General features: G+C 38.0%; 1 protein-coding gene across 5 annotated transcripts in view; it reads right to left on the reverse strand.

Moving 5' to 3' along the window:
* The window catches only part of DENND1A (DENN domain containing 1A), a 217,196-nt gene that overhangs the window by 17,150 nt on the left and 172,309 nt on the right, over window positions 1-27,737 (reverse strand). For 2 of the 5 annotated variants that reach the window (XM_075054616.1, XM_075054614.1), the window contains exons 19-21: window positions 23,397-23,528; window positions 5,348-5,407; window positions 676-764 (exon numbers count right to left, since the gene is read on the reverse strand). In XM_075054616.1, coding sequence (XP_074910717.1) covers window positions 676-764; window positions 5,348-5,407; window positions 23,397-23,528 — 281 coding nt within the window. The remainder of the gene's footprint in view (window positions 1-675; window positions 765-5,347; window positions 5,408-23,396; window positions 23,529-27,737) is intronic. The other 3 variants (XM_075054618.1, XM_075054615.1, XM_075054617.1) reach the window with 2 other exon arrangements.

The following is a 27,737-nucleotide window of genomic DNA, read 5'->3' on the forward strand; positions in this document are numbered from 1 at the left end:
ATCCAAGGTAACAGAATATACTGTTCATATGAACAAGAGAGATGTTGGAAAACAACACATTTTATACACAGTAGGCTATACAGATAGCAGTAGGCTACAGCAGTACAACTTATTTGGAATGTTACCCCTGTTTACTTCATAGTCAAATCTAGAGAGATGAACATTTGCTAGTACTATGCAAGACAGTTAAGCTCTACAAGTCTTCACTATAGAGCTCATTACAGACCTCCTGTTAGTGGGACTCTAACAAGCACAAGACACAACCCTTACTGCCATCACTATAAACCAAACAATTCTATATCTTCAAGGTAAAGCCTGGCAAGAACAGTGGATTTGCAGGGATGTGGCTAACAATTTCATTTAAACATAGTTCAAAAAATAGTTCAAAATAAAACAACAACAAAAGGAACAACCCCCCAAAACCTGAAAACTTTCACTAAACAGGCTGATCAGATTATGTCTAACTTGGCAAACCAGAATTTTCCAACAAGTAAACTTTGGTTTCTTGCTTTTCACACTCCCTCTAAAATGTTCCAAAAATTAAAAAACAAATTTTTTGTTGGTTAAAAAATTACTTTGATCTGTAGCATGTTTTAACTTCTCCTTTGGCTAGTTCCAGTTCTGAATGCAGCTTGTTGACACAACCAGAGAGAAGCAAAGCGGCAAAGTACTTACTGTTCTGGACTAGAAACTGAAGTCCTTCGGCCTTCCACAGCAATATTACTCTTGGGTCTCTTAACAACATGAGGTCTTGGTGGACGAACCTATTACATAGACACACATAGAAGCCGTTTCATCAAATACTTCAAGTTGATCAAGCAACAGACATAACAACCAAATATGCATAACCACTGTTATCTTAGAGGTATCTTCCATTCAGAATTGCTTTTAAACGTCTTTTTGTGCCACAACAATGTTACAAATGAATACAGATATACAAATGAATATAAAGTACAAATATAAGCTACAGGGACCCACAACCTATTTAAGGACAAAAAACCCCCACATTTTCAAATAGCAAATGAAACATATATGCTTGTCACTGACTGTTAGCTATTAGCAAAGCAATGAAAATTTGTTCCACTGTCCTGTTTGGTACAGGCTAAATTTCTGATAAAAGATTCCCTAAATGTGAGCTTCCCCTTATACAGTTAGTTGATAGAATAAAATTGGAAAATCCTGTGTGTTGCTGTACATTATACTGGAAAGTGGAGTTCAGCTCTGACAACATGATTCTTTTGTCCTCTTGTTCGTAGGAACCCAACTTCTCAAGTGAAGACTTCTGTGTAAGGGAGCACTGAAAAATTTGTACTTAGAATAAATGTTATAACATGAAAAACATAGCCCATTCTTCATTAAAAATTTGCTTCCTTTCAGCAGCTGAACAGAAACCCTTGCCACAGATATTACAATTATCAGCCCTAATGTTATGTTAGCGTATCTTGCTGTCTGTAATAAAATCCAAAGCTTTTCTGTGGAAGACGATGTTGCTGCCAATCCAATCTTAAATAACATATCCATCACCTTCCTGATTTCTGAACATTAGCTTAATTTACTTACATTAACTCCACAAGCAAACAAGTTGTACTTCAAGGAAAGGAATAAGCACATGTGATCTCCACATAGGCAAAGTTTATGCATGTGCCTCCCTATACTAGTGAGTAATCCTGTTGACGAACTTACCCTTTGAGTCAAATGTGGGAATAAACATTTGCAGCATCAGGGTCAGGCTGTACAAACAAGCTTTCCATTTTTTGTTAAGAAAGTACTACCTTACCTGAAACGGACTCTGATTTGTTGGTTTAGCTGAATGCTAGTTTCAACAGAAATCCCCAAAGCCCTCAAATAAGGTTGGGAATATAACTCAGCTTCTGACCACCTTGAGCTTGAGCTCCCTTAATAACCATAATATAAAGGAAGCTGTTAAAGGCCTACAACCTAAGTGCTCTTTGGATATCTAATAAATTTGTTTGCAGTGACAGAATGGATGCAGATTTCCCCCCACCTCTGCGAGTTTTTGTTGGCTTTTTTTTTTTTTTAATTATTTGTTGGGGGGTGGGGTGTTTCTGGTTCCCCCCTACCCCAGCATGCAAACCTCAAATTTTCTTGCCAGGAAAAAGCCACTGAATTGTGTGTAGTGTTTCTGTACTACACAACAGTATGCAGAAGACAGTAGCAGGATTATTGTATTGAATTTTCATTTCAAAGGAAATGGCGTACAGCAGATATGATGAAGAAATCCAGAGATGTATTGCCACTATTTCTTAGGAAAAAGGGCTTATAAAAAGGTCAGATGTTAAGGTCTTGAAGATCAGTCCCCACACAAGGCTGCTCCTCTCTAAAATAAAGACAGCTTAAGAATGTGAATTTATGGCAGGAATGGAAGGATTAAGTTTGTGGCAACTTCAACTGAACTTGCAACGTGGTGAAACATGGGGAAAAGAACAACAGAGCTAATTAGACGAGCTGAGCTGTCAGAGTGCGGCTGAATGGCTCGGTGCCAACAAACAAAAGGAATGGGCTGGCAATCAGCAGGATCGATGAAGAATACTGCTTCATTAGGGTTGATAAAACAGAGAGAGAGAGACCAAGAGAGAGCGAGTGCGTGCAAGAGAGGGGGGAGAGAAGCAAGAGGAATTGGGGAAGAGAGCGAGAATGAGAAAGAGGAAAAGAGAGGAAGAAAGAAACCTGTTTAATTAAATCTGAGCTGGAAGATGATGTGTAAAGCTGGCTTGTCATCATGCTGTGAACACTTTCACCTTTTGGGTGGTACCCTGGGGGAGTGATGGTGATGAGGGAGAGAGATGAGAGTTTTGGATGGCTCCAGGGGGTCACCAGACCAGTAAAGTGCAGGGTGACATGCTAAGTAGGATTTAGAGCATTGTTCATGGGGGACTGCAGAGAAATGCCAGGAATCAAGCCAATTCCTTGCTGGATTTTGAGCTTTATGTAGCCAAATAGGCAAGGTTAAATGCTTATCAAATGCAAAAGTATAAAATTTTTTATGAAATTACATAAGCACACAGCCAAAAGAATAAAGGTAAACATCCAGTACAGAAGGGTTAAATGTGCTTATTACTGTCCCCACCAACTTTATGCATAATTATTATATTTTAACTTTTTCTAATTGAATGAAGTTTCCAAACAGCCACCATTAATCCAAACAGATCTCTATTAATTATAAGCAACAACCCTCTCTTTTTCATAATACCACCACAACTCATTTCCAAGACAGCAGAATGTAAAGACCATATCTGTTCTGCTTCCGCAACCTTCCTTTGGTCTGTGTTTTTGTTTTTATTATTAGTAATGACTCATATTGCAAGGACTAGTGCCCATGGATTCCTCCTCATAACAGATATATCTTGAAAACAGTAAGTATTTCTCAGGAATTCTGGTATTATGTGGACTTGGTTGGAAGTGCAGAGGGACCTGGTCTCTTCTTTCAGTGCTTGCTGTAAAAGGCTAGGATAAATTACTTGCCAATACCCACCGCTGTAATATATGTCAAGACTAAGAGAGGGAAAAAGCAGCCTGCACAAAGTATTATTTACACACACAAAAATGTGTTTCAACTATTAAAAGCCAAATAACAGTTCTGAACAACAACAAATTTATGTATATTTGGTACAAGCATATTTTGGGGGAGTGATTATAATCATTTATATTTATCTTGAATTTCCTCTTGATGAATGAAGCATTTCTGTTCCACTTACTGACACAGCTAGATGAATGCAACAGGAGCTTTTATTATTACATTTCCAACCTTTTATCAATCACATTGGGAGCAAAGACAGTTGACATAAACACATTATAGTGAGGACTACTAATGCACTACAGCTGGGAGATTAAACAGTCTTAGCAAGACTTGGATGTAATAAATTACTCAATCTGAACAATACTGTTCAGCAACTTTTGTACAGAGGAATCACAATGTGTCCTCATACACCTGCCAAACACGAACCAAGAGGGCTATGAAGAACTATGGGAACCCTGTAATACCATGGAAGGTTCGATCCTAGTGTAATGTATCTGGAAGGGTTTCCCATACCCACTACATTTAAGAGAACACATATAAGCATAGTTAATGCTACCTTTTAAACATAGAAAACAGAAATCTTCAGAGCAGGAATCCATAAAAATGACTCTGTTAAGCTTAACACCCACAGTTAAAAAGAGGGAGGAAAAGAAACACATGCTATTGCAATGTAACATAGGAACATGCACTGAAGATCAAAAGTTAGCACACACCCAAGTGCACTTGTTAACCAGTTGCCTGCTCATCCAAAACACATTTTTAACAAGTTTTAGCAAGATTAGATTTGAAAACTTGCATATCTCTTTCTTATGCATATACATGTATGTATAAGGAAGCAAGGAGTAAGATGTATTTGTCTTTTGGGGAAATTATATTAATAAAGCAAAAATCCCGAATAGAAATGAGTATTTTCCAAGGCTGTTGCAAAAAACAACACCCCATCTAAACTGACATCACTTTCCTGTACTACTAAAAAACAAACAAACAAAAAACCCCACCAATGACAACAAAAAAATCACTGGTGCAGATCCAGCACAGTCTCCAGTTTTAAAGCCATCTGGCATAGTTAATATATAACAATTGTCCTACAGTTAGTGTTTTGAATGAAAAACTGCTGAGGTAAGGTATCCCTGCGTAATACAGTACAGGTATTGCACCGAGAATAATTTCTGTGTAATTCTTCTATGGAAGAGTCACTTCTTCTGGCCAACATGCTGTGCCTACATTTTTTATACTACGTAATTACACAGAGTCCCAGCTTGCATTTTAAATTAACATAAAGTATATATGTATGTCATCCATAATGTGGTACTAAAGTTCTACCACCCAAATACAGACTTCGCTTTCTTCATGTGTATTCTCTCATTTATTCCATGGAGAAAAATTAAGCATCCCAAATTAATTTAAAGCATAACTTGCAGACAATAAATACTTTCTCTACTGACCTCTGCTTCCTTTCATATTTGAGTCTAGTGCAAGTCTTCAAAAGCTCACTGGCTAAAAACTTATGCCAACCTAGCAAGACCTTTTGTTTAAGAAATCACCACAAAAGTAAAAACAAATGTTGCAACAGCTGCATCAGTTACCTGCAGAACTCACTGAAAGCTGCAGAACTCATCAAAGAAAAGCAGAATAAATGCAGGTCCCAGGGCTGTGCCGCAGGAGAGAAGGGAGTTTAGGAGCGTAATTCACACGTTGCTTTTTTGCAAAGTTTGACAATCCAAACTACCAAGGTTTAGTAATGCTACTAAGAGCGTAATTCAGGCAGTGTTAAGCTGTGGCAGTGAAACAAAACTACCAACTACTCACGGGCCTAGATGAACGCTGTATCTTTGGAGGCGGTGGCCGAGGCGGACGGACTCTTTGCTGCTGTATCAAAGTGGAAACTAAATTAAAGTCACCTACATGAAAACACCTCTGATTTTGTGGCAAAAGCAGTATGAGTGGATGACAACACGTGATTTACCTTAGCTTCATACTCACCTCACCAAATGCAAGTTTTCTTTTCTCCCCCCCCCCCTTCCCCCCCCCAAACCAGTCACAAATCTCATGATGTACAAAGTGCCACAATAGTAAAGGTAGCTATATCTGCCTGTTGATGTAGGCTTAACATAGCTTATGTTAAACTAAAGGTAGCACAATCACCACTCCACACCAGATCATCCAAAATTACTGAGACAACAAAGACACTCAAGGTGGATTCTTGGACCTCTACGTCCAAGTGTTCTAGACAACATTTATGCAAATGGAAAGAATCCTGCAAAGCAAGATATTTAAAAAACTTCCACTAAAATCTTGTACTGGTTTTGGCTGGGGTTGAGTTAATTTTCTTCCCAGTAGCTAGTATGGTGCTGTGTTTTGGATTTGTGCTGGAAACAGTGTTGCTAATACAGGGATGTTTGTTACTGCTTACACAGGGTCAAGGCCTTTTCTGCTCCTCACCCCACCCCACCAGCGAGGAGGCTGGGGGGGGCACTCGAAGTTGGGAGGGGACACAGCCAGGAGACCTGACCCCAACTGACCGAAGGGATGTGCCACACCATAGGACATCATGCTGAGCAATAAAACTAGGGAAGGTTGGCTGGGAGGCCACTGCTCAGAGACCGGCTGGACATCAGTCAGTTGGTGATGAGCAATTGTTTTCATTTGCATCACTTGTCTTTCTTGGGTTTTATTTCTCTCCCTTTGTTATTTTCCTTTTCATTACAATATTTTTTTTTCCAATTATTAAACTGTTCTTATCTCAACCCACGAGTTTTCTCACTTTTGTCCTTCCAATTCTCTTTCCCCCCATCCTGCTGGGGGTGAGTGAGAGACTGGCTGTGTGGTGCTTAGCTGCTAGCTGGAGTTAAACCACAACAAATTTCAAGAGTGATTTTAGTGCTTGTGAAAACTTACAGTAAAGGCCTCAAACCAGTAAAGACATTTAAGAGCATGGGAAAAAGCCCTAAGTCTAGTAAACTTTTCATACACTTAAATATGAGCACATGTTTAGACACTGTACTGGATCAAGGTTTAAATGCATTGCCCAGAGCGAAGTGTGTACTGTCATTGTAAAGAAAACGAAAAGCCCCATCAGCAACAGTTCTAATGAAGACAGAACAGTGCATTAAGATGCCTGTTTTGGTGTTTCAGTTTTTAAATTAACAGTTGGCCAACTCATTGCTTTGTAACAGCACTAGAGCTACTCCAGTCCAGTTGCTTTTGACTGAGCTAGCAGCATGACTCTCCTCACACAGATGGCATCTTAAGGTATAGTCTGTTAGACAAGGAATCCACTGACAATTAATGAGATTCTGAATAAAACCACCCCTAAAGTACAACTTCAATATCGAGAACAAGATCACAGTTAATGTCCTTTCTGTGGCAGCTTGTGTACATGTATTAGCACTTGAAAAGAGAAGTAGAGCCCTCAGTGAGGACTGCTTGGGAATGTCTCTGAACACCTGCTCGACCCGACGGTGACGATGACTGCATCACTGTCCCCAGCCCACGGTGCCTTCCACAGACAAAAACCCATCAGCCGTACAGAGAAGGAATAGGAACTGGCAGTGGGAGTCAGCTTCTTCAGGCAGAAAAAGAAAGCTTATGCAGATTACTGTATTTCTCTCCAAAAAAGATTCCAGATTCACATCTCAGCAGCTCTTAACTTCTTACTAGCATAGTCTTTATTCTAGATTGACAGACATTCTCTCTCAACTACCCTCACACCAAGTAATAGTACAACTCCAGCCTATCCTTTTTCATACCATTTACATTCTCTTCTTACATCTATTAAGACTTTTCTTTCAAATTTGCCATTAAATTATACTTCTGCATCCATTGGTTCATTCCTCCTTACTTGTGCTGTCAATGAAGGAGTGCCAGACTGCACACATGTACTTGGCTCAGCTATTCGGGGTGGGTGAGGAAAGAAAAAAAAAAAAAAAGGACACTTGGGATGGAGAGAGCTGAGGCCAGAATTATTCCATGTGATAGATTCCCTCTGTATTTTCCAAGAAAGCAAGTATGAAAACAAAGAGAACAAAGAGAAATGACAGGGTGGCGAGCATAAGGTGGCTGCCATTAGCCCTACTGAACTGTTTCTCTCCTGTACTTATATTACTCAAATCAGTCACAGAAGTTGAGTTATGCTGCTGTGTATCTTCCCATCTTATCTGCTTGGGCTGAGAGCACAATCTTAAAATATATTTAACTTCTGTTACATAACATAGCATACTTATTTTCCATTGTTTCAGAAGCATAATGGAACAGCTGAAAAATCTGAAATTTGCACTTTTCTAGTTACTTAAAAGACATTCACTTACTACCTAGCAACTTAGGCTAAGTATTTGATGAAGCAGAAAAACAAGACAAAATTAGTATTCATTTATTTTTTCAAATTTTTTATGCCTCCTGCATATATACTTCCCTTTGTCATTTTTTATCTTTTACTTACCTAGAAATTGTGAACATTTCTACATTAGAAAATTCTCAAGTAGGTTATTTAAGTGGGAAATCTAAGTATTTTCCTAAATCCATGCCTAGCAGTGTCTTCTTTGATTTGGGAAACAGTTTTTCCTTTCTACAGCAAAAGCCAGGATAATTTTTGAGGAAACACTGCAAGACTGTAGCACCAACAGTATTAGCTGATGAACCAATGGCAGTACTATTAAAGCTTCTGAGAAAAGTGTGACAAAGCAAGACAGACAGACAACACAGTAGCTGAGGATTACCTCCCAGTGAGGTGGTCAATACATTGATTATAGTCACTGTAAGGACATGTACAACTGAACTGTTCTCACCCACCCACATACTCACTGGAGGAAGAATATTTTTCTGAGAAAATGTGTTACAGGCTTTGTTAGTTATCTGCCACATCACTGTTTGATTAGACAGTGGCAATAAAATCAAGTTTTAGATATTTGGGGGGTATCTGAAAACTATGCTTTGTGTTAAAAGAGTCACCAATATTGGTACCCTTTTCAGCTGAATTACTAATATGAACTGAAGAATATCCATATACAAGTCAGAGAGTACACAAAAGAGTAAGAGCATTAGATATTCCAGTACAACGTGGAGGAGTTTAATAGGACCACCATCTCATTGCATACTTCTTGCCTGCTGACAAATCACATGCAGTGCTAATATTGTACTCCTGCTAGTCTTAATTGTCCAAGAATTACAAGTCAGACCTTAAAACATCATCATGTTGGCCTAGAACTCAAAACTATATATACATGTATTTTTTTTTCCTTTTGGTCTCTGAGTGATGGTGTAAGCCCATGTTGCTTTCAGTTTTCCTCTCATTTCAAGTGTTTCAATGTCCTCTCATTTCAAGAGTGTCAAAAACTCTCTTTATATGAGCTGTGATTTAATTACTCCATGACCAAGGAATACTAAAGACAGAATTTCTCAAGGTTTATGGTATACGCATGAGTTTACATTTACTGAGGTTACCTCAGCTTCCATTTTATTTGGGGATTGTGAAATTGACATTTTTTAAAAAGTATTTCTCTACTTAATTATTTGTAATTCACACAGACTTTTTTTTAACACAGTCTAAAACCATAAGCTCAAATGTAACGTCATACCTGCAGTCACCTCTTCCCAGCATTCTCCTGTTTACTAAGCTTTCTATTGGTATCAGCATTGATTCATTTTGCTGCTCTTCCAAACTTATCTTTTCAGTGACTGAACTCTCCTCTCCTCTTACTGAAGTTATCACATGACAAATCAATGCCAGACAGACTGACATCTTAAATTCCAGGTGGAATTCAGTCCAGCCACAATTTACTGATAAATCCATAGCTTTGAAGAGTCATAATCTAAACTCCTTATAGATCTACCCTAGAAAAAAAAATCATCATTCAAATTCATGACCTTGCTTTAAGACTTGCCAGCGAAAGAAAGGATGGATAGCTGCTTTTTCACTGTCATCTGTTGCATCAGCATCTTGAGAAGCTTTCCTCAGACAGCAGTTAAAATTCTGCATCTATCTACTGAAAAGTTTCTTGTTTCTCCTCCAGAACAGCTGGTACTTTTCTCTGCAAGTGGCAAGATACTGGACAAGACACATGATACACAAGGTGAGCCTATACAAGAAGAAGCATTGATACACTCCAGCACAAGTTTCAACTGGCTCATTTTTGGTGAAGGTTCTGTGATGCAGAATTCATTTAGATGGAAAAGGAAGGAAGGAGGGAAGGACTTTTCTTCTTTCTCTAGATCATAGGAAGATTTCAGACAGAACGCTCTAGTCTGCCCAAGGATAGAACAAGCACATGCTAGGGCACATTTTGTGCAAGTACCATTTTAATTCTATATAAGTGAAAATAAAAATTACCCTATATATTTGTATATAAGCCAAGAGTTTCAAGCTGAAATGCAGACTCAGGTGAGGAGAAGACAGTGAGAATTCCAGGCAAATAAGCGAACTACCACATAAAAACCTATCTGAAGAGAATGGTTTCACAGACATATGACATGTTCCTGATGCAAAATCTAGCAGCAGTTATTTGGTGTACATACCAGAGGTGGGATTTCTCTCATATTAGGGTTCTGTTTATATGCAGGTCAGCACACGAGAGTGCATCTAATGCTATGACAAACTGGGGGGTTGGGGGAGCAGGTCTAGTGAGGGAGAGGAGTTATAACTCAGCCAAATACCCTCCTAAAATGAGATCCCAACAGTGCTTTCTGAACAAGCAGAAAGACAAATGCTGAGGTTTCATTTTCAAGGATGCTTAGATCTAGGAGCAGTGCATGCATAAACTACATCTGCTCCCAGAGTAGTGCAGGCAGTCTCAGAAGTTACACAATCCTCCTAAGAGCTGGACTAAGGCAGGCTCTTTATATCCATGCACTGAGCTGAAGGAAACCAACTTGTCCCACAGTCCAGATCTATGGGGGATAAGGTTAATACTAAACTGCACACAGTAGCTGAGTTAACTACAAAAACTGGAGTGAAGAAAGGGGTTTGGTAAAGCAGAAGAACACATGGTCTGTTGGCATTTGTACACAAAGGGCCCCTCTATCAGACATTTCCTGATGCTACTGATTAAACAGAGGCAGTTTTCTTTGGGTGATGGTTACAGGCAGATCTACTCAGTAACAATGAACTACTCCTTCGCAGGGGCTAATACTTTCATATCCTTATCCTGTCACTGGATTATTTTTTCCAGCTGAGATTTAAATATCACATATGATTAAGCTTTCATCTCTGATCAAAAATAATTCTATGTGTTTCCACAATAAAGACACATACAAATACTGCTTTGGGAAAAGATTAAAGGTACAGAAACTTTTGCTTCTCTTGGACTTTTAAATAGGCATCATGTTAACTCTCAGAACTATGACCTCAGTACTTGTAACAACGCAGTCAAATTCAACACTCAGATTCAAATTTATCTTATCCACTAAGTGCTACCAGAAATAAAGTTCATTTTGAGATCTTGTATGTATTGCACCACATACTACATTTCTGAACCCTAAAAAGATCTGAATAGAATGATAAGACAAAACTACATATTCACAGCAGCGTGTTCTCTCCATTAAATACGGGTAGGGAAACAGTATGGTTTAAATCAGTGAATAGAAAAGAATAGGCAAAGGGCAGTGAGGAGTAACTGACGTGGAGGTCCGCCAGGAGGTAACAGTTATTTGCCCTTTACCAAAGCTTTATTTTTAATGTTGATGTTAGTATCTGTCACCGGAATGGGATAACCAAGTATATTTAAACTATATGAAGACCATATTTACTGGAAAAGCCACTGATTTGAAGTTAATTTGTTAATGCAGCAAAACACGTTGTTTCTAAAAGGTCAGTAGGGGAAGCTGTGTTGGAATATCAACTTAATTACCTGTGCTGTAAGAAGGACCGGGTACAAAACAGCACATGACTACATTGCTAAAAGCTGCTAAATGGTATTCTAGGTATGTTCCTAAATGCATATACTTTATTTTTTTTCTATGAAGGGGAGAAATGTCTAAATTAGCACTTTCTTACCAATAGCTGTTTACCAGCACACGTTTTTACTCTAGGTATTTTCTTAATTGTCTTGTTCTAAATACTTCTGAAGCAACAAGACAGAAAATTTGCAGAAAGCCAATTTTATGACTGCAGATCTGGCACTGTTTTACTAATTATCAGACAAGTGATTTTAAGCTATGAGATGCTGGAGGAAGAAAAATCTTACTTTTACACTGTAAAAATATGATTTAAAAATTATAGATCCCACATCTCATAAAGTAGCTATTATACATCCAACTAACTTTCACAATACAGCTATTTTGCTTTTTTTAAACTAGAGAAAACACTACAAATAGATAATTTTTGTTCTGCAAGGTAACAGCTTGTGAACAGAATACTGTCTCAAACTAATTGTGGATGTCTGTTGAGATTTTTTTTTAAAGTGGTAATCAAAACAGAGCCTTTATGAATAAATTAGAGGTGCTATTTCATGTGCAGCAACAAGTGCAACTAGAAAAAAAATGCATAAAGGAAACACAACTAGATGAAAACTGGTTTGTCAGTACATATAGAAAGAAGTGTTTCTCCTTCTCAATTAGTAGTGAGGGGTGTTTCCAATAATTTCCAAAGCAAAGCTTTTCTATACGAATATCTTAATTTCATTCAGGACTGGTTTAAAAACTGCTAGTACTTTTTAAAGACAATCAGACATGGGATAGCAATGGACTGTCCTGAACGTACTGTGCTCAAAAACATCATGCTGCAAAAGATCCGAAGTGCTGACTTTGGAAGAATATACTGGACCTCAACTGAACACTCAATTAAAAAAAGACAACCAAAAAAAAAAAAAAAAAACCGGAGAAAATAACAACACTGAAAAATGTATGGTACCTAAAAAGATTCAGTACAGAAAGCAGATGGAATCTATGATGCAGCTGTTTTATTATCCATCCAGATCCCTGCACAGCGCGCACACTACTTTTTACATACTCCCATATGTACAGCTCACAAACTGGGATGACAAGAACAGTGTATGCTTTACAGCATATATTTTTAATTTACACTCTGAAATACTTCAACAGAAATCTGCTGGGTCCTGTGATAAAAATAATCTCTATGTTTTAAGGGATGCCTCATTCTTCAAGCCGTATTTGTAGATTGGGAAGGTAGAATGAATCTGGCAAAAACGTAGCACTGCCTATAGCTGTGCCAAGAATTTATGAAAGGGGCAGAGATTGCCACAATTAAACACTCTGATTAGTTTAATGAGAAAAATAAGGACTATCTCCTTATCTTTCTAGCCAGGAATCTTCCGTTACATAACAGCAAAGTAGACAGTAAGAGAAGGAAATGAAAGGTGAGTGCGTATAAGCTCCTGTTTTCCTTAATACTGAATAAGGATCTTTATTTCAGGCATCTGAGTCATATCTGGTGTTGTGGGATACTGCCAAAGATGCATAGGTCCATCCCAAAGCCACTGAGAGGAAATTCACTCTTTACTCTAGGGGAAGAAAGGGGTTTTCTGAAAGCCTACCTTTGCTTCCTCTCTCTCCTGGCTGAGACAAACTCTGTCCTTCCTAATCAAGGGTAAAAAAAATATCATTTTATCGTGCATCTAGACACAGAGCACTGATAACTCATCCTCATTTGGCAGTATTGATAATGCCCATCTACTAATCTCATACTGTGCAAACAATCCTAGTATAGCTAACTTTTAAAAATATTAAATACTATAACGTACAACATACCACAGTTGGCTTTAAATCTAGGACTTACATGGTACTAACCCGATGTAGATGTCTCCTAAAACCAAGAATGAAAGCAAGAGCATGGTATCAGGATCATGTAAATCTTGTCAAGTTAAAAGGTTCCACCAGGACGAAGCAAATAGGTGTCTTAGCTACTTCTTATAATCTGCTTGTTATGGAAGAGTGCCAGGGACAGAAAATCCTAAAACCATAGGTTACACTACTGTGAATTATTATTGTTTATAACCGATGCTATTCTAAAAACACATGGCTTAAATAATAAACCCCTTGGCCGTAGAACTGAATGGTATTTTATTTCTTTTGTCTGCAATTAAAGAAAAAAGGAAGACTTTTGAGAATTAGACAGATATATTTTTCTATGCGTGCAGTAAGTGTTGAGCAGACAGACATATTCAGGCCATGCCCCAAAGTAGCGTATGTTTTTATATAACGTTGATAAGAGGAATATTATGTAGTAGTGGTTAACTTGTAATGGTATCTGTGGTTTAAAGACCTGTCAAGACTTTCGATTACTTCCTAGCTCCAGTGACAGGAAAGTTCATATACTGCGCAAACAAGCAGTACAAAACCCACAAAAGATGATATCAATACAATTTGAGATTGTGACCACTTAGTTCTTCTATTTCACTTTTTATCTGCTGTGCAGTTGAAAATAAACCCTGACCTCCCCCCATCTATATGTGCATTCAGTTCTTCTAAAACACTGTAAAAAAACCCCTAACTATTAAACTGATATTATTCAACACTTTGCAGTTTGAAGACTCCTGACATTTTCCAAAGGAGATGACTGTCAACAGCCTCTTATTTACCTGGCATAGATCCCAGATGCCTGCATACCACAGTTTGAAAACCACTGTAAGTTAAGCTATATGTAGTAGCTATCTCTTCCCACAGGAAACAGATGCCTACAGAACACAAAATATTTAATTCAATCTAGAGTTGTTCTGGTTCAAAAAAGCCTCACACATTTTTTTTTTCCTTATTTTGTTTATATGTAGTGAGGCCTTAGATGACTCTAACAGTCATACTGCAGACAGCTAAATACATAAGCCACGAGCAGGCTAGTGTTCTTTTAATCCAGTTTCTAACTGCTCTGTTTCTGTAGTGCTTTGACATGAGCGTTCCTTGCTGAGCCCTCCTTTTGCAATTTGCTTCAGCAATCAATGCTGTTTGGGTAAGGGGGTCATTTGCAACGATTCACTAGCTTAAATGCATACACCATTTTTTTGTTTTGAGAAGGTATCAGAGAAAAACCAAAGACATTTCTACTTACAGAATGGACTTCTAAGTAAATTCTTTGAGATACTCACTTTTACATAGACCACTGCAGCCCATTTTACCTGCTCTACTTGTCCCTTAGGGCAACGACTGGTGACTTAGTACCATTTTTTGTTACTTCTTTAATATTTTGTCACCTCCTTTGCACCTAATCTTCTGCACCAGATTTTTTCTGGACCCTGCAGTAACAGCAGAATCCTGCACTGACAATATCCATGCCTCAATCCTAGATGGATAAAACTCGGTGAACACACAGATATGTTCATGGTATTAAGGCACATCTAACACTCAGGAAATAACATATCCTATGGACTCTACATTGCATAATACACCTTAGCCTGAAAGCAGCATAACCTTCATTCGTACAGAAAGAGAATAAAATCACAATTGTCTGTTACATTACTGCATGATGAAAGGACCATGAAAGAAAACTCCCTTAACTCATTGAACCATGCCCTTTCTGGATTACTAGCAAAACAGCAAGGAGGTTTTTTTCAGAACTATTCACAGAGATAAAACAGAGAAGAGTTTGAGGGAGAATCTCATTGAGATAATGTTCAAATTTCCAAAGGAATTCTACAAAATGAGGTATATTTTTGGTATATTTGGTTTGTTTTCATTCTATCTGTTTCTCAACATACATGGATGGAGAGACATGTTGCAAAAAATCCCAGACCCCAGGAATATATTTATCCCCATGTGTTAAAGTCTATCCATCTACTATCTCAGCAGAGTTTAAAATCACAGCTAATAGGTTAACAACTGTTTTTCTTCTGCTTCAGATGAAGAATATCAGAAAGCTGGGGGAATATTCGGCTTCCCAATTTGTACTGACTGCTCACTGCTACCTGCAATGTCTGTTTGACAGGACTGACATTTTGTACCGCTGTGAGATGGGAAAACGTGTGACATTTTTATTCATGGTGGCGTACGCCCTTGTAATGATCAGCCCTGGTCGATGTGCTTACTGCAGCAGCCCCGAGCCCTCGGAGAACAAACAAGAACCGAAGGTGCCAGCAGTTTGGCTGCCTTATTAAACACCACCAGGATTCTAACGAAGAGCAACTGCTGGAAAATCTCACTGTCAAATCCTCAAGGACATTGTCAACATGGAACTAACTACATATATTTTTCATTTAAAATACTGGAAAATCCAGCAATGCAATATTAAATATAAAGAAAAAAGTCGCCCTATTTTGTGCGTGTGTTCTTTTTTAACTGGTCATTTTGTCAGCTTTACATTGGGCTTTCTGTGGGCCTGATACTGGAATTCAAATCAAGGAGATCATGCAACCCATATGATCTAAAATGTTGGAAAATGGACATATGCCTTATTATCTTTTAACAGCTATTCCTGTCTAGCAAGCAGAATACTTGTACAGGAAAAAAAAAAGAGATGGTCTCTCATTTAAGGAGTTTTATAAACAGCAATGACTATCTGCTTTGCTCAGCTTCATCACTCACCGAAGAAGTCTGCATAATTAGGGGGATACTCCTCCACACAAACACACAAAAGTACATGGCTCCTTCATCTGTAGCATGGCACTCCACAACTGTTTTACTTGGTATTAATCAGTTCAGTTCTGAAGGGCAAATCCAAAAAATGCCTGGCCAAACAAGCAATCACAGTGGGGTTAGCAGTTAGAAGAATCATATGTTTCACATACTCTCTCCCTTTAATCTTGCAGTTTAATCCAGGGGCCCAGAGGTCAATTCAGACAGTTCTGGCCTAACTGCACGTATCAACTTCATAAGTAATGCATAAGAAGCTTCTGGATGCTGATCTACATTGATAGACTAAGCAAGTCATCCATAAGACCCTCTGAGCCTTTCTCAAGTTGTCAATCTAGGTGATTTGGTTAGCCTTGCATGTACTGATGTATTTATTTTATATGTATTATTTATAAAGCACAATTCTTCTTCCACATGCCAGCAGTGATGGACCAAGATACTCTCTACAAGATATTTATGGGTTCCTCAACATAACAGGACTAACAAGGAAATTCTACAGACACATTACAGCTGCTATTGCTTGTCACAGAGCCCTAGGAGGTCGGCTCAACCACAGTATTTTCTTCATACATCCAAGCGTTATGGCATCTGACTTGCATGTACCCGGGGCAGTAAATTTATTCTGAACATCCCTGTTTAAGAAGTGCTTGAAATGCCAAGACAGTTGGAAAACACTAAAAGCCATAGTCCAGCATGTGCTTTTTCGTGGATGAACACATCTGCTGGATGCAGGACTACAGTGACATAATCTTACTGCAAAGCATGAATTCCTACATACCATGAGCTACATTCATACTACATTGCTGCAGTAGCTGAAGACAACACAGCTTTCTGGTTGCTCATTAGAAAATACTGGCAAGTGAGTGCATGAAAGGCAGTAACCTTTGGGTATGCTCTGCAGGTGGTGTACATCTTCCTAAAGAGAGCGCCAGGTCTCACTTGTCAAATATTTACACGCATGACAAGAGTGGAAGCCTTTTAGTTAGATAACTCCTATCCCATGGATTGCCATTTCTGCAAATCTTGCATACCACAAAGCAGAATTTCAATCAAATGAATTATTTTCTTGTCCATTGACATTGTTTTTATTCCCCTGACTAAGAACACTGTCCCCTAAGAACTTGCTGGGACATTTGAATAGTCTCAAGCAGACATTGAATGGACAAGTGCTTCTGGGCCAATATATTTGCCTTTCTTGCAAGGTGACTTTTACTGGGCAACAGTGAATTCCTTTCTGTAAGGAACCTTCAAAGAAAGGAGTGAGAAGAAATGAGGGTAGTAAATAAGCTTTCTGAAGACAAAATAAATTTAAAGAACTAAACTTATACCTTTGCTAACTCCATAAAGAATCAAATGGAGAGAGAGATGAAACTCCCATGTGGATCAGCAGAAAGGGACAGGGACACCACATTGCTCATCAGTGGGGAAGAGTGGAATGGAACTTTTGTTTTCTTAATGAAGGTATCTCTATTGTCAGAACAATTCAGAGTGGCAAGAATAGGAGGCTGGCTTTGCAACTGTAGCATACAGTTGCGTGAATATTAGAAAATGAACTTGTTTTCCCCTTTCCCCTTTTGTTTCTACCTCAGTGCCACACAATGCCTGCTGTGATCCAGGCGAATCTGCTATTGTTCCAAGGCACCTGGGTGTGAAGGGAGTCACAGGGTCTGGCAAAGGAGCCTTCCTCCCTTGCCTACTTCATCTCTTTTACCCTGGAGATAATCCCTCCCTCTGCTGCCTCTGGCCTCAGGGATCCAGTTTTGCATTTCTGGAATGTAGCTGGCTGGCTTTCTCCCCATCTTCCCCCTGACCTCTTAATGCCATTTAATCTTCTTGAAGAAGAAACCTGCCCTACAAAGCAGAGCTGTTTGTTCTGCATGTCTAAGTGCAGATCATGAATGGGAAAAATGAACATGTTCATTTACAGCAAATAAGCTGGCAATTTCCATTTTATTGCCTGCAAAAGTTTAACAGCAGCAAGAATCAGCTGGGAAGAGAACTTGGACAAGTCTTTTCACAGTCAATAAGCTGCTTTAGTACATGAGTATATTCTCCATTTGTTTCATAGTTACTTATGTTAGCCCCCAGAAAACTAATTTTCTCTAGTTTGCATCAAGAATGGAATAGGATTGAATCTCTTAAGTAGAGACATACTTGGAAGAGTCTTTTGTATTTTCTTAAGCTTTACCTTTTGGTACATAAATGGAATAAAACACTCTGTTGGTAAATAAAAATAAGCCACAGAAACATATCTAAGCTGACAAAAGACATTCTAATCAGAACAGAAACAATTAGAGAGCTGAACAGAACAGCCAGTATAACTTGCTTCTAATGAAATGATACCCTTTCCCAACAAATGATGTTTCTGGAAGCTTATCTTTTATTGTTTTAATTATACTAGATCAGTTATGCTACTGACTGTGTAAAAGCTCCAGAGCAAGAATGTTCCTAAGTATAGATTTGTTTTTAAAGACTCTAGGCTCACCCCCTCTTGTGCTTACACCACCTCTCAAAGACTGATGGGAAGACTGGGCATAGGTAATGATCCTGTGTGAACAAGAAGGCTCTTGTAGAAGCAGTCACTGCAACTTTTCAGCAGAATAGCATGAAGGTTTGATTAGGGGTGGAGGGGTGGGAAGCAGTGTGGATAGAAGCAGAAGCCTCATTAGGAGAAAGATGTGTTAAAAAGAAGTATATTTCTGGAAAATAAACTGCTCCCTTTACTCCCCAAGAAGAGGGCTGCAACTCTGTCAAACATTAAGTGTTCTGTTTGACCATGTGATACCCACAATCTTGGACTGTAAAATGGTACAGGTTCCAATAGAGCTGTATGAACACACACCAGGACACACAACTGCAGTAGTTAAAGGGACCTGTCAATGTGTCCGCTCATCTAAGCAGTCTCAAAAACCTAAAAATCACACAGCATTTCTTCTCCTGGCTGTGGTACACAGACACTGTAGGTGTTTCTCATAGCCACAGCTGGTGTACTAGTGGCCTAATAGTTAAGCACTGTCTTCTGGAGGGAAAAGCTTCTAAAATATCAGATTCAGATATTAATCTATCTTTCTCCCTTAGCAAAATCATCAATTCATATATTATAAAGCATTTTTGTTTTGTTATGTTTCTTTTACTTTAGATAATGCAAAATTAAATACATATAAGAGAACTGAGAAAGCCTGCTGCTTATTAAAAACTCAGCAAGTTATTCTGGAGAGCTGTTTGTGTTAGCTGAAACAGCTATACAATCACCATCATTAAGGAGATGCCAGCATTTCCCAGACTCTCTGCTTTTTGGCTATAACATACATAACATGTACAAATATCACTTACCCAAATTCTTGAATGAGATATTTGAGACCTCTGTCTCAAAAAAAACTTCAAAAAACCAAACCCACAAAATACCTTATCACGGTAGTTCGGTCTTTCAAAAAGAAAAGCAGAATATCTTGTTCTTTTTTGTTTTGGTTTTTTTTTGTGTGTGTGGCATAAAGGCGACTTATGAATTGTCATGTCTGTTTAGGGTATAGAGATATTAAGAACTCCTCAAACAACATGCTTCTGAAATCACACAAAATTGAACTGCAATACAGATCAATCAGTTAATGAAAATCACAAAGCAGAAGAGATCTAAGGCTACTTAACATTATGCTCTGTGCAGCATCCTTATCACTGTAGCTCACCAACAACAACAGTGCAGTGATGGAAGCTGAAATTTCTGGCAGAAACACACAACTCAAGCACTGCTAATGCAAACTCAGAATTCAGACAGTCATTATTCCTTATTTTGAACATAAAATGATAAGATTTATGAACAATCAAGATAACTAAAATTTCTGCAGCCATTAGGCAAAAATGAACATTATTTTAAAACCCAAACAACAAAACCAAAGCAACAACCAAACAACATCCTCCACCCCACCCCACCAAAAAAACAACCCAAACCAAACACATCCAGTATCACAACAGACTTCAATGTTTCAAGCTTTGGGTCCTGCCAAAGTCGCCCCTACTGGCTGCTTGCTTGGACAAGGAGTGTGTTCAAAATAGTCACCGTGACACACTGTAGTGTTTATTCTCCAAATAGCTAAAAGATGACAAATATAAACACGTGCTTTCTACCTAAAAACTGGGATACTATGCATGGAAGCAAAAGCTACAAACACCCGAGTCACGTGTCACCTGTATTAGCTGTCCCACTCTGCCTTGTTCAATGGTTAGTGGGCTCACAGTGCTCGCCCTGCCTGGCACAACTGGTAAGGATCCCAAGGACAGCTATGGCAGTGGCAGTGGATGCTGGTAGTTGAATATGCAGCATGTTTTTCCAATGTTTTAAGTAAGTTTTGGTCACGCTTTAAGACAAAAAGCCAGAAGAAAGCAAGCAATAAGACGACATTCACAAAGGATGTTCTCTGCAGCATTGTATCTTCCGCTATAATTAACCTTACTTTTCCGCAAAACAGAGTACTATACAGTACTACATTCTATTCATTTGACTCTTTTTCTTGGCTTGAAAATTGTTCCCTCTTCTCTCCGCTCATTAAACCTTAGTTGCCTGTATTGCTCTTGCTACTTGTTGAGTACAGCTCTATTGCCTCAGAGCCCACTATGATAGTTCCTTATATTTGGTTGATCTGAAGATCAATATTAAAAGTACACCCTGAGTAAACCAAAAAGCATGCAAAGTCAAACCAGAGAAAAAGCTCTGGTCACGCCCTTCCACTTTGGTCTCCTCATGTTGTCTTATTAAGAACACTTTGTTTAAATCTTTATTGCATTGCCCTAGGCTATCTGGCTAAAATCCTTCTTTTCACGATCAAGGAGAGCCTCCCCACAATGTCTTAGTATTACAGAAACCACTGTCAAAACAATTCCATAATAAACAACTCTCTCAAACAATGCCTTATAACCACTTGCCAAGATGAGCTACAACACTACAGAATCTCACACAGATAGATAATTGCTGCTAAATTTTTGAGAACAATCAGCTGAGGTGCTATACATTCAAAGACATTTCAAGATATGTTACTGATATTTTCTTGTAGCCTAACAACTGCAGATACACAACTGTATTTGGAAAAGCTAGAAACTACCTCACTATAGGGTGAGAGATAATGAGTTAAAATTAAAGGTTGCTGCTGGCTTGCTAGCCCATCCCCCTTTAGCTAATCTGTCATGTAATGAAGAGAAGCACCTAGCATAGGACAGCTAGCTGCCGGCTCACTTACAGTGAGCTGATTAAGAATGTTCAACCAACAGCAGACTGCAGACCTTTCCAACAAAAATAAATAGACTGTATGCAAATGTGTTTGTCACTTTGACAGCATGTCTCAATTAAAGCATCTCGCTGCTGTTGGTAGGCTCTCTCACTGCAGTGGTATGGACGAGGCTTACTGCATTACTGATACACAGGGCTTGACCCTAATCCGCATGCATGCATTTTAAAAAAGTCTGCCTTTGCCATATACACTAGCATAATACTAGCAGACATAGAAAGCAAGTGACAATGAGAAAAAAGCCTCTTTCATCCTCTTCAGTTTATAAGAACTGTGAATGCACAAACAGCCCTTATTTCAGAGTTCTTGTGGCTTTTTAATTGTTCCCACCTACTGTATTCTTGACAGAGTTAAAAGTGACACTAAAATCTCTACCTTTAATCACTAGTTAGAAGCCATCTCCCATTTGAACAGTAAATGTTGCTGCTTTTTTCCTCCCCAAAGCCTTAATTTATATTTCATAAACCTGAACATCTTTTCCTTTTGAATGAAAGTATGATTTAATTTTCATTTTGGCATTGGGCTATCAGGAAAAAAAAGACCTGTGAAAGGACAAAGGCTATAAGTGAGATAGACCTACAACTGCTAAGTTAGATCATTTTTTGGAAACCGACATTTGTAATGTAATGACAGTAATAAGCATTTAGCAAGCGAGCCTTTCACCGCAGCCGGTAGTTCAGTAAAGCTGATGTGTGTTTCTTTTGACACAGAGAAAGCGATCATTAAAAAATTTGAAAGTGACCATTAAAAAAACCTCATGAATTTAAATTTCCACTCGATTATATATTTCATTAATTTACCAAAATGTTTGAACTATCCATCCTCCATAAAAATCTAAAGGAAAAAAACCTGAAAGTAGATTATAATATTACCTGGATTTCTGACTGCTTTAAATGAAATGTAACATTTTTCTGCTAGAGCTAGATGGCTACATTTCTCCAGTAGCCCCAATTCCTCTCAACTATACTGGCACAGAAAGTAAGTGAAAAATAAATCACTACTGCAAATACTTAATTGGAAGAGAATCTGTTTTTTTAAAAAGTCTCCAAGAACCTACATTTAGCACAGTGGTGAAAGTTCTGAAAGAAATCTAATTCTAAAATGATACAGACAACATTGCTCTGAGCAATGATCATATCTCGTGTAGCCCTATCTAATACCTAAACAGTCAATGCAGCTATACTGACTAGTTTCTATTAATAGATACTTATCTAAAAATCTGGTTTGCTTCACATTTTATAATTCTCAATATTTTACAATTGTTTTAAAATCACACTATGTTTCCTTAGAAGAAATCAGATACTTCTGTTTTCTGATCATAATAATGTAAAAAACAGATACAGGGAAAGAAAAGAGAACTGTGAACACAAATAACGTTATTTTTTGAGTCAGGCTACACTTAATAGGGGAACACTGGCAAACTGGTAATAAATACTGTATGTTTTTCCATTAAAATCAGAGCAACTACATTTTCTAAATAACTAGCTCTTAAAAAAAACACACAACCAAACTCACTCTTTTGCAGACATATCAAAAGAAACATTATAAGAGTAACTAATGTGTATAGCTCAGTTGTCAATACTGAAATAGAGTACACTAATAAGCTATTAATTGATTTTTCCATCTCAGTTCATCACATTTAATTTTCAGAGAATGTTAAAATGCTTTAACAGTTGGATGTTCCATATTGACACTAATGATCTGGCTAGATAACAGAGGACATTTTAAGTTATACATCCTCAGTCCTGAGGGTTATAGCACTTTGCATGCTAAAAGAACAGCAAAATAGTTTATAAAATAGTTTATAAAATTGCTATAGTAATTATGCTCCCTCCAATTCACTTAGAATTTATTTTCCTCAAAATCATTCTATGAACAAAAGGAATCAGTAAACCCCAGAAAAAAACAGGTTTTAGAATACCATTTAAACAGATACAACAGAAACAAATCTATAACAACATAATTCAGTTGCAAAAAATAATGAAACAATTGGCATATTCGTTACTCTGACTGTTCTCTGAACTATTTTTGCTGAGTCACACAATTGAAAGAAATCTAACACTAAAACATACCTGACCAAAGTGTACTGTGATTGGTCTTCTGTCTTCTCTTAATTTAGGGTCCTTCTTTTCAACCAATGGAGAAGGCGCTGTCCTTGGTAGAGATTCCTCCGGTGCTGCAGAACACCCATTCTCAGCAATGTCCTGTACGGTAGGAAAAGGTGAATAGCATGGCCAGGAACATTCTTGATTAAGGGTAAGGGGCACAAAGGAGACACTAGAGGATAAAGCTGACTAACAATTTTGATGTTAGGGGAGAAGAAAACCAAAGTACAGAAAAGAAAACATCATTAGAATAAAACATTTTGTTGCATTTTGTCAATCAGAGCTTGTACCCAACCACTCTCTCCTCCTAATATAAATATTGCATGTAAACAGATACATTCAATGAAATGTCTGACTTAAACATGCAAAAGCCAGGAAATATATAGGGAGAAAAAAAAACATAGCTCAAAATTTCTATTCTAGGAACAAATTCAACAGAAATCTAGGAAGAGGGCTATTCTGCTTTTTGTAAATCTAAATGAAAACAGTAATTCTATTTATGTACTTCACAGAATTATCTGTAGCAGAACAATTACTTGTGGAAGTGGCAAGGAGACATGAAACTCACAGCTTAGTTAGCTTTGCATTTTATCTTTGAGTCTGTGTATACTGAATATGCCCTCAGGAGATTGTATAAAACAAATGCTGCCTAGCAGGATGCTTTTTTGTTTTGCTTTGCTTTTGCTTTTGCCATTAGTCCTCATCTTCAGAAGTAAAGTGACCCACCAACGTAGGTTAGAAGACTTGGCAAGTGTATGTATGGTATATGTAACATAGGTTTTGAAAATGACAAAGGCATGCAGACATAAGGAATCAGACAAGGAGAAAAGAGTTTAAAAGTCAGTTGAGAAATAGTCTGTAACGCAGTGGGCCCCAAACCTTACATCTCTTTGCAACAATGTCAAGGAAATAATGCTTGGTAAATATAGAGAGAAACCTGCTCACACTGTAGCTCCGCAAGACTGACCTAAGGTTGGCTGCTGACATAGACATTGCTTTGATTTGCTGACCTTTGACATGCCCCCTCAAGTTTCTGTCTTGCTAAGGTACAATAATGAGACATGTAAGCTGATGGCCAATTAGAAATGGTTCTTTTGGACACAGACTGACCTAATGTGTTTAGGTCAAATGAAACAAAAAGCTGGATGGACTTTCTAAGGGGCTTTGTCTGCTCCACAGAGAAGCTGAGAGACCTTTTTAGATCCAGCTGGTAGAGCAGTGGTTCACCATATGGGCATAAGGATCATGGGGAAATTAACAACTTGTTAAGGTCAAACTAGAGAGAAAAACTTTTTCCTCCCCACGCCCTCCAGCTGCACAATGCTACCTTGTCTTTAAAAAAAAAAACAACAAAGTACACTGAATTAGTAACAAAGAGCCCCAAAACAAGCCCCTTCTGTCAAACTCATACTTCGGCTCCAAAACAGCAACAACCTATCAAGGGATCTGGTCAGCTTTGGAATCACATAACCTATAGCAGCAACATATACTGTTCTGAAGTGTAATGACATTAAATACAGACTTTACTTACATATTTCTATACAAGTATATGTGTGTGTATATAGATATACACGCACACTAAATGTGCACCAAGCTTCAGACCTGTTACGTATATGCCATCATGGTGCCCAGCACATTGAAAGCCACCTGACCTGCACTGAACAGCGGACATTCCCAGCATTTCAGAGCTTTCAGGGTTCCACCTGGAGCTGAGGCTCCAACCAAGGCAAGAGACAGCTGGGAATCAACAGAAAGCAAAGCACCTTCCAATCCAGGCAAAATTTCCAGAAAAATGTAAAATGGACACAAAAGTTTGGACGTCAGGGGAATGGGAGGAGATAACAGATACAGACAGATCAAGCCATTAAGCAAAACCCCCTAAGATGTGTAACGATCACTGCAAATCCTTGCAGCTTTTATTGCTATAGATTTGCTGTACTTCTCTGATGATATAATTGCATACAAAAGATAACATGTTTCTAAAGTATATTTCCACTGTGTTTGGCGTACAGACTTCCAAAGAAATTGCAGCAGGTTTCAGGCAATTTTTTTTTTTTTTTAAATTTACTTAATAAAATATGAGAATTAAACTATTTGATACCTCTTGATTTTTTCAAAATCCCCAAAAGGCAGACAAATCAACAACACAGCTTTGGTCATCAAAACAAAATTTTCTTCACAAAAGTCTGTTTTCTACCTCTGATGAAAACACATTTGAGCTAAATAAACAGAGAAACCTGTTTTTAAATGCCCCAAATAAGGGCTCTAAGTAGCTTTAAAATCATTAAATGTCGAAGTGTTTGGCAATTCTATAATTGGAAAGTAGACAACAATCCTTCAAAGCAGTCTGTGACACACCTTCAGACCACTAACAGACTTTGAATACAGTTATTCAGAAGTCAGTGGGGAGCACAAGACAGACGGAGAGGTAAAACCACAAATAGGAAAACAGGACTCTCCAGTTCTGAATTTCAGCTTCAGAAAGGTATCAGGGCTCACAAAACGTCTACTGATAAAAGCAGTTCTTCAGCTCGAGAACTACAAATGACCAAAGAACTGCAGTGGATCATAGTGCAGGCAGGCCTTAAAAAAGCAGTGCCCATTTCTGGTACTAAAAGAAAAGCCAGTTAGACCTGTGCATCCCAACTGAGGGAGAAGATTTACCAGCCAGAATGCTGTCTCATACTTCCACGCTGCTTCTGAGACCAGTGCTAGGACTTCCACCTGAAGCTGTGCTGTGTAAGTGTACCAGATTGGTTGGTGCTCATGAGCAGTTCTTTGTACTGCAGTGCACTATACCAGGTAGGTATGTCCTAAGTCTGACTTTTCAGTTCTGACATGTTCCCAAAAAAGGGATTTGGTACAAGCCAGCGAGACTCTCCTGAAGTAGCTTAAGTCATATATATATATTACTCAGGATAACAACAAAAAACATGAGACCTATTCCTCAACCAAAAAGTAGAAAAAAATTCTCCAGAAATGCAAAAACCTAGCAATGTTTCAGTGACTTTTTAACAAAGAGAAAGTGTAATTTAAGGATATTATTAAAAACAGAACTACCTTTTGCCTGAGGAAAAAAAGATACTTCATAGATTACTGGAAAAAGAGAATGACAATGATCTATCACACTCCATAATTATCTCCATATATAAACAGTGCTTCCCCTAACAACTGTCTTGTTCAGGTGAAATCTTTACTACCTATTTATTTTAAAGGAGGATCTTCAGAGAATGAGTAAGATATATATTTACAGATACGTAAAGTTTACCCTGTAAACTGAATAAGGTTTTCTTCTGTTTAAATATGCATTAGTAATTTTTCTAGGGACCTTTTGTAATGGACTACAAATACTGCCTATTAGAAGAGCAAAAAACAGATTCCAGAATGTCTAGAAGGATTCTTCAGGTTATTTTATAAACTTCTAAATGAGTTGTTTCTAGCTGTACTGATAATAAAGCACTGACAACAGCCCACTGATAACAGACATTAACTAGAGCCACACGGGGCTCCAGTAAGTAAAATAATGTTGAATACATTAACGCCAAGTGCCCAACCATTTATATAAATTGTCTTATCCAGAAGCTTTCAGTAAGTTACATTCTCCTTACTGAAAGTTGAGGACGGTACCATTCATATTCCTCCTTTTTCCTAATTCTATGTAGTTAAGCTTCAAACAAGCCAATAACGGAGTGACTTGACCACCATGGTCCATTTGTGAAATGGAAAAAGCAGCCTTTACCAAAAAAAAAAAAAAAAAAAAAAAAAAAAAAAAAAAAAAAAAAAAAAAAGAGAGAGAGAGAAAAAAAAGAAAAAAAGAAAAAGGAAATAAAAGAAAAAAGTACTATATCAGATATAAAATAAAGCTACCATGCTGTATCTATTAACAATTATTTGCTATCACTCATAAGAATCCTCTGAAAACTATTTCTGTTGCTTTGAAATACTGTGCCACAAATGAACAAGGGATGGAAATAGAGCCCCATTCAATCTTTACTATCATATTAAAGAAGGACCTTACACACACCACAGTGACCTCTCAACAGGTCAATCCTGCATTTCTCATTTGCAATTCAAACCCAAGACTGGAGCAGACCAAGGGCAAAATGGGCTCTTGATTATATTTAAGAGGTCACCATTGCTATGCAGAGTTGTAGGAAGCAGACCTCTAGCTTTATTGCATTTTTAAATTCTATCTTGTACAGAAGCTGCTCATATTTGGCAGTGAAAACTGGAAAAGGGATGTTTATATTTGACTTTTCCTTACCAGTGGCCTGCATATTTTTTGTATTAATAATGGAAAATAATATG

Source organism: Buteo buteo, chromosome 23 (assembly GCF_964188355.1).
Source record: "Buteo buteo chromosome 23, bButBut1.hap1.1, whole genome shotgun sequence".
NCBI lineage: Eukaryota > Metazoa > Chordata > Aves > Accipitriformes > Accipitridae > Buteo > Buteo buteo.